Here is an 8781-nt window from a genome sequence, read left to right as displayed (position 1 = left end):
TTTCTATTGTGAATAGTACTGTGATGAACGTACAAATGCATGGGTTTATTTGGTAGAAGGACTTCTTTTGGATATACACCCAACAATGGGATTGCTGGGTTGAATGGTAGTTCTGAGTTCTTTGAGAAATCCCCCAACTTCTTTCCGAAGTGGCTGAACAGTGTATATGCATTCCCTTTTCTCTGCAGCTTCACCAGCATCTGTCGTTTTTTGGCATTTTTAAAAATTATATTTTAAGTTCTGGAGTACATGTGCAGAACGTGCAGTTTGTTACATAGGTATACATGTGCCATGGTGGTTTGCTGCAGCCATCAACCCATCACCTACATTAGGTATTTCTCCTAGTGCTATCCTTCCCCCTGATGTGTGATATTTCCCTCCCTGTGTCCGTGTGTTCTCATTGTTCAACTCCCACTTATGAGTGAGAACATGTGGTGTTTGGTTTTCTGCTTTTGTGATAGTTTGCTGAGAATGATTGTTTCCAGCTTCAACCATGTCCCTGCAAAGGACATGAACTCATCCTTTTTTATGGCTGCATATTATTCCATGCTGTATATGTGCCACATTTTCTTTATCCAGTCTATCACTGATGGACATTTGGGTTGGTTCCAAGTCTTTGCTATTGTGAATAGTTCTACAATAAACATACGTGTACATGTGTCTTTATAATGGCATGATTTATAATCCTTTAGGTATATACCCAGTAATGGGATTGCTGGGTCAAATGGAATTTCTAGTTCTAGATCCTTAAGGAATCACCACACTGTCTTCCACAATGGTTGAACTAATTTACACTCCCACCAACATGACAGCCATTCTAACCCATATGAGATGGTATCTCATTGTGGTTTTCATTTGCATTTCTCTATTGATTAGTGATGTTGAGCAATTTTTCATGTATTTCTTGGCCCCTTGCATATCTTCTTTTGAGAAATATCTATGTCTTTTGCGTACTTTTTGTTTATGGGGTTATTTTTTGATTGTTGAATTATTTAAGTTCCTTTTAGGTTCTGGATATTAGATCTTTGTTGGATGCATAGTTTACAAATATTTTTCCCCATTCTGTAGATTGTCTGTTTACTCTGTTAATAGTTTCTTTTGCTGTGTACAAGCTCTTTAGTTTAATTAGCCCCCAATTGTCATTTTTTGTTTCTGTTGGAATTGCTTTTGAGGACTTAGTCATAAATTATTTCCGAAGGCCAGTGTCCAGAATGGTGTTTACTAAGTTTTCTTCCAGGATTTTTACAGTGTGGGGCGTTACATTTACATCTTTAATTCCTTTTGAGTTAATTTTTGTATGTGGTGAATAGTAGGGGTCTAGTTCCATTCTTCTACATCTAGCTAGCCAGTTATCCCGGCATCATTTATTGAATAGGGAGTCCTTTCCCCATTGTGTATGTTTGTTGACTTTGTCAAAGATCACATGGCTTGTATGTATGCAGCTTTATTTTAGATTTCAGATTAGAGATGCTCAACCTGTATAAATGCTTAGAAAGTAATATTAATACAATAATTTATTAAGTGACCACAAATATCTACAACTTGACTTTGTAAGTTCTCTTCCAAATGTAATTAGAAAGAAACCAATGAAAACCAAGAAAGTAATAACGGGGAGACAGCGCTATAGGTAGGTGTGCTGAGCCCCAGCGCAGAAAGCCAGGGTTTGCATCCTACCTGCACCAGTTACTCCTAATGCCTGTGACCTTGGGGATACCAGTTAACCTGAGTTTCTATGACCTCATTCGTAAAATAAGCTTAATATGATCTCTCATGGGGTTGTGGTAGAGACTGTATATGAAAACTTGTTTTAAATTATAAAGCACGTTTCAAAAACAGTATTATTTTTCAATCTCACCAGAAACTGAATATCCATAAATCAGGTTAACAAAGAAATTACTTTATTATTATACACTGTCCCACTGCCAGTGGTAGAGTGTAGATTCCAGTGTTTTTGTCAGGGAACTTCCTATAAGCCTTATTTGAACCAATATCTGTATATAAATTATTCATGAAATGGAATTGGTCACCATACTCTTTACATTTTCTTTGCTTTTTAGACATATACTCAGATCCCACACTTTCTAAATACTAATCAAGTTGATTGTATTTTTGTATTTTTAAAATAATATAAATTATGCTTAAGAAAGGGCTGGATTTTCAAGCAGCTTGTGTTCAGAATACCTGCCACTTCTTGCTGCACTTTTCTGTGTGGAATGCCTTTAATTTACCTGGTTTATTCAAGATAAGATAGAATATTGCTGCTCAGTTGTTTCACACTTGCAACAGGTCTGCTTTGTCCTTGTCACTAGGGTTTACATAAAATGACTAGACCCTTTTGCTTTTCAAAGATGAGGATGAAGATTAAGAAGAGAAAAGAAATTATGGAAGCCTGGTGGAAAGTTTGAGAGGAAGAAAGTTAAGTGTAAAGAATGAGGGAGTTAACTCCAAAAATAAATGAAAAAAAAAAAAATGCCGTTGTGTCTGGCAGGTCAGATGTGTTTTCAATTAGCAGCGATGGAATGGACACGGTGGCTCATGCCTATAATGCCAGCATTTTGGGAGGCCCAGACAGGCACTTGAGGCCAGGAGTTTGAAACCAGACTGGCCAACATGGCAAAACCCCTTCTCTGCTAAAAATACAAACATCAGCCAGGTGTAGTGGTGCGTGCCTGTAATCCCAGAGGCTGACACATGGGAGGATTCCTTAAGCCCAGGAGGTGGAGGTTGCAGTGAGCCAAGATCGTGCTACTGCACTCCAGCCTAGGTGACAGAGTGAGACCTTGTCCCCCAAAAAGAATAAAAAAAGCAGCAGTGATTCTAATATTTTATTTAGGGTGGCATGAAGAGGGTTGATATACTCAGAACAAGTGCCTAGAGGGTGTAGAGTGTGAACATATGTAGTGGAGCTGAGACAAGGAAGGCTCTGCTCTCGGGGGACCTGGGTTCTAGTATAGACTTAACATGTGATGGCTGTGTGACTTTAGTCAAGGCACTTGACCTCTTCAAGCCTCAGTTTCTTCATCTGTTAAATAGAGATAATATGTCAGAGGTATCTGAGGATAAATTGTAATAATGTAGCCTAAGCCCATAGTGAGCACAGTGCCTGACACATAGTAAATATTTGGTAAGTGTTAGACACGGTTACTATTTTATGATTATGTGAACTTAGGGAAGAGGAAGCATACCAAGTGCCTCAGTTCAGAGCTGAGATGAGTGTAGGGTAGCATTACTGGAAGTAGGATGGTAGTAAGCACCATGAGATCAGTTACTGCCTTAACTCCTATCTGACTACTTATGCCCATGCCTAAATTCATTTATCAATAAATTGTTCTCAGATTCTAGAAGCTATTGACAAGATCAAGCAGAATAATACAGAAAATGTTATGGTAAACTTGTGTGAGATGACCTAGTCGAGCAAACATGCACATGATCTTAGCTTTCTGTAAGGAAGATAAAGATTTAGAGACAAGATGAAGGAAAGAATAAGTCTACAAAGCAAGATAGACCCTTGAAGATGTAATGGTGCAAAACTACTTTTTAATTTATGTTATCTTAATACTCAATGGGCTCAGTCAGTTGTTGGCTAAATTATTCATCTGGGAATTTTAATGGTGATAGAAGGGTGGGGACAGCAAAGTTAGTACAATGTGTAGGAAGGAAGAGAACCTAGAACTCTGTAACTTACTAGGGTTATATGCCTCCAAAGTCAGTTGCCAATATAGCTCTCAGTAAAGAACATGGATTGAGTGTTTATAATGTGTTTGGCACATTCATCTATATTAATTCTAAATGACCATTTGACATAGGTATCTTGATCTTTATTTTATAAATGAGAGGAACCAACGTACAGAGTTTAGATTTGTCCCAGATTCCCTTGTCCCAAATCTGTTGCTTATTCACTTATGCCAGAATGACTGACGTAAATACGTCAGACATTGTTTAAAGCCTTCAAAAGAACCTAGGCAAATATTTGAGACTTCTCAAATGTTCAGCCCAAGGCAAAAGAATTAAGTTACATCACAGACTGAGTCTTTCTAAATTATTTGTTGTAAAGCATTTGCATCTTGTAAGTAGCATTGTTCTTTTGAAGTTTCACTGGTCATTTTTTAGGTTCAACATAAAATAGTAGTTCTCAAATTTAGGCGCACATCGGAATCACCTGGAGGACTTGTTACGTAAGATTCTGTAGGTCTGGTATGGCCTGAGAATTTGCGTTTCTGACAGGTTCCCTGTTGCTGGCATGTCACTTTGAAGTCCACATTTTGAGAACCGCTGACATAAAAAGCATATATTTTATGATTAATTCTGTGGAGAAACAAGTAGGAAAATAGTCCTGGAGGGGAATTCCAAGATCACAGGTGGAAGCTGAAATTCAGATCATGTTTCCAAAACTCAGTAGGTTATACCTAGCCAGCCATAACTGAATTTGGAGTCCAAAAAATTAGCATTATCACTTTTCCATTTTGAAGGGTGCCTTTCATTACAGAGGGAAATCAAGGATTAAAAATCAATATACATGTAAATATTGAAATTCATTGGTAACTTTAAAAAGCACAACAGTTTTGTATGCTTTTCTCCAAAGCACTACAAATATAATTAATTGATGTATAAGAATTTTCTTATGGAATTCTTTTTTTTTTTTTTTTTGTCTCTGTAGGTGGCAAATCTTCCGAAAGACTATATGATAACCCTCAAATATGTCCCCGGGATGGATGTTTTGGTATGTAAACTACATTTCTGATTTTCAATTTAGTAACTCATAGAAGAATTATGCAAAACTACTTTTGAACATATGTTATCTTAATACCCAATGGGCTCAGTCAGTTGTTGGCTAAATTATTCATCTGGGATGAATAAAGAAGAAATGAGATAATTCATATTCAGATAGTACACTAGCTGCTATGTAGGAGCTTACTTATTGTCAGGATTTGAAGAATTTATCTTTGGAATTTGACTTGCAGGGGTTTCACCCCCCCACTTAAGCAACTGTTAAACTTTATCAGTGATCATTTCAGCACATATGTCCTAAACCTGTATAGTTGTTCTTCACTATCCTTAGGGGATTGGTTCCAGGACACCTTCCAACCCTCCATCCTCCCCACTCACTCCGCCGTCAGGATACCAAAATCCTAGGATGCTCAAGTCCTTCCTATGAAATGGCATAGTATTTGCATATAACCTATGCACATTCTTCTGTATACTTTGTTTTCGAATTTTTATTTTTGACCATGGAAGGCACACTGGAACTCCCATGTGCTTTAAATGAGTTCTAAATTAATTCTAATACCTAATATAATGCATATATTGCATAAATAATTGTTATACTCTGCTTTTAAAATTTGTTTTATGTTTTCTTGTTGTTTGAATATTTTCCATTTTCGGTTGGTTGAATCCATGGATACAGAGGGCCATCTGTACTTCCAAAGTAAATATAATTATCTTCTATAGGCCTAGCCACAGATTTTCTCATTTTCCTTAAGCATCCCCCTAAAAAGGACTTGAGTGTAAGTTTATGTAAATTCTTTTTCATAGCTGACCTATCTCACTTGTTTAATTTGAAAATGTGAAATATTTTATCTCTGAATTTACTAGGAATGCAATAGATTCTTAGAACCTTACAACAAGTATATGTGTTTACTATTATAAATACTACTCTAGTGCTGAAACCAGGAAATTTTAATGATTTTTCTTGTTACACAGTATTAGAATTCATACATTAAGAAATATTTCAAGCATAGAGAATACTGTAATATCTGTATACCCATCACAGAGCTTATCAGACTTTACCATTGTGCAATATTTGCTTCAAATATATTTTTTAATAATGAAACATTACAAATGTAACTAATGCCCTATGTATGCTCCTTCTCTATCTTCATTAATCCCCACTTTGTCTCTTAGTGGTAACACTTATTCTGAGCTGGACTTTTTCATTCCAATGTGTGCTTTCAGGGCTTATAATGTGGACAGCATTCGCTGGTGTTACACAGAGCAGGAGAAGCATTCTCTTCTATGTTTACTGCAGTGTATGCACCCATACATAAGACATGGAACTTTTTGAATACTTAATAATTTTATGTTAATCTTCTATACTTTGAAGTTTGCTTATATCTTTCAACATGCTTTGACAAGTTGTTTTATGTTGACTCATTTCAACTACTGTACTGTTTGTTGAGTAAATTTAAAACCATTTGAGTTACCCTCCTCTCTACAGCTCTCATCTTTCCATAATCTACCAAACCTTATTATGTATACCTACTTTGTGCAAGTTGTTTTAGGTTTTGACCAATTTTTGTGGATCAGTTCATCAAAGTTGTTACCAATTTAAGCATATCATTATGTGCCTGTGCTTAAAATGCATTTCAAAGACTACAAGGCTGTCATTTCAAGAGAATGTCAAAGCTACATTTCTTTTTATTCATAAGCATTTTAGCGTGAACTACCTCAAGTTTTTTAGAACTCCTTAGAACATGTATCTTCATGTTGAACCATTTATCCTCAAGCCTAGGTCCATGTCTATCCTGTTGAGTTAGGGGGAGTTCTCTGGAAATAGAAATGGAAAATTATCAGCAGCCTGGAAGTTAATTAATTTTATTATTTGATTACTTAGTCGGCAAGTATTTAGTTAGGAAAAACTAACCAGGAGCCAGCACTTTACCAGACACTTTAAGAAACAAACACACATCAATTAGGCGATGATCTTATGTTCAAAAAGTTTAGTAATTGGGAAGGCAGGAAGCGGGTATTATGTGGCATTTTTATAAATCTTTTCCATTTGCGAAATGATTTCACATATTAATTTTCTTGGCTGATTAGAAAAACTCTGAGGAAGGTATGATTCCTATTTTACAAATGATATATTGAGCTTTACAGCTCAAAAGTATTTTGCCCAAGGTTATACAATTAGAAAGTACCAGGAGTCTTAAAAAGAAACCCCTAGGTTAACCCTGGGTTACAGAAAGTGAGAATCTAAATAATTTCAATACTTAGGGAAAGTGTTTGCAGGGAAGCCTCTGGTAATAAAGACCCACCCCAGATCCTTCCTGACTGCAGCAGCATTTAGGATTGTGATTGCCAAGCACTCAAAGATAACCTGCTGCTCTTTGAAAAACAAATGTTAAACTGAAAACAACTAAATAGCATATTTTGTGCTGGTATAATCATAGAATGTGCTAAATCATAGATTTCAATGTCGGCTAGTGATAGCAAGAGCCAAGCTTGTGAAAATAAAGCTGATTCACTGCCACATATTTTGTGCTTGTTTCTGTAATTGAGAAAAGTCTGCTATTATTTGATTCTGGCATGCTGTCCTGGCACAACTGGAGAAACACTGTTCTTCTTGGCCACCACTGTGGGCAAGAAAAACGAGGCCATGCTTAGCGCATTGGGCAGAACCAGGGGTCTCACCCTTTGTTTTACCTTCATTTTGAAATGTTCGTTTCTGCCAAGACCAGAGGAGTTTCCCAGTGGGGAGGCCTCTGATTATTTGCGAGTGGTCAGAGTCCCAGCTGCCTTATCTTTTGTCTTTAAACAATAGAGGGTGGAGTGGGAATGGGTGCCAGAAAGATTCTCTCGGGCCAAAGCAATAAAATTCTGCCAATGGGCACTGGGCAGAAGAAAGCTCTAGAATAGAATATACTTTTATTTTTATTTTTATTTTGCTTTTGTTAAAAAAAAAAAAAATCAGCTAAATTCTCCTGGAAAAGGGAGTTCACTTTTCCAAGGTCCTTCTTAGAAAATTACCTAGCAGATTCTCTCTCACAAATAGCAGGGTGTGATCAGCCACTTAGTGTTTAACTCTAACGGTAATCACCAATGCTATTTTAAACTCTTTGAAACTGTTATATTGCTGGACTGTTAAAATTTCCTTTAACTTCCTAACCTTCAAGAATACATAGATATTTCTGGTCTTTTACATTTACTAGTAATGTTATCATAAAAACATTACTTTCTCAGTCTATTACATACAAACTTCAGAATTGTATATATTTATGGGGTGCACATGATATTTTGATACAAGCATAGAGTGTGTAATGATCAAATCAGAGTAACTGGAATATTCATCAGCTCAACTTTATCATTTCTTTGTGTTAGGAACATTCCAATTCCACTCTTTTAGTTATTTTGAAACAGACATTTTTATTAACTGTATCACCTATTTTGCTACCGAATGCTATATCTTATTCCTTTTTCAATTTTTACTTAAAGTATATATTCATCAGTTTTCTTTTAGTTTTTTATTTGCAAATAATTTTAAATTTACAAAAAGTTGCAAGAATATTTAAAGAACACCCCTGTGTCCTTTAATTCAGATTTACCAATTTCACCTATTTTTAACATTCTGCCTCATTTGCTTTATCAGTTGCTTTCTTTCTATGTATACATGTGTGTTTTATTATGTTTCTGAACTTCTTGAGTAAGTTGTATACTGATGTATACATGGCCATTTACTCTTAAATACTTCAGTGTGTATTTCCTATGTAAGGGATGTTTTCTTACCTAAACACAGTACCTTTGCTACTTCAATAAATTTTACAATAATTATAGTACTTAAATCTAGGTCTGTATTTCAATTTAGCCTTTTTTTTTTTTTTTTTTTTTTTTCTTTTTTTTCTTTTATTATTATACTTTAAGTTCTAGGGTACATGCTGTCTCTTATACACATCTAGATGTGTAGTGTAGGGTAGCATTACTGGAAGTAGGATGGTAGTAAGCACCATGAGATCAGTTACTGCCTTAACTCCCATCTGACTACGGATGCCCATGCCTAAATTCATTTAT

The 8781-nt window shown here is 35.8% G+C and overlaps 1 protein-coding gene across 2 annotated transcripts in view; it reads left to right on the top strand.

Moving 5' to 3' along the window:
• Positions 1-8781, top strand: part of KITLG (KIT ligand) — a 91753-nt gene that overhangs the window by 48827 nt on the left and 34145 nt on the right. For both annotated transcript variants that reach the window (XM_011988897.1, XM_011988896.1), the window contains exon 3: positions 4658-4720. In XM_011988897.1, the coding sequence (XP_011844287.1) occupies positions 4658-4720 (63 nt within the window). The remainder of the gene's footprint in view (positions 1-4657; positions 4721-8781) is intronic.

The sequence above is a fragment of the Mandrillus leucophaeus genome, unplaced genomic scaffold (assembly GCF_000951045.1).
Source record: "Mandrillus leucophaeus isolate KB7577 unplaced genomic scaffold, Mleu.le_1.0 Scaffold340, whole genome shotgun sequence".
Classification (NCBI taxonomy): domain Eukaryota; kingdom Metazoa; phylum Chordata; class Mammalia; order Primates; family Cercopithecidae; genus Mandrillus; species Mandrillus leucophaeus.
Note: the sequence above shows the minus strand (reverse complement) of the source record. Positions and strands in the feature narration are given on the sequence as shown.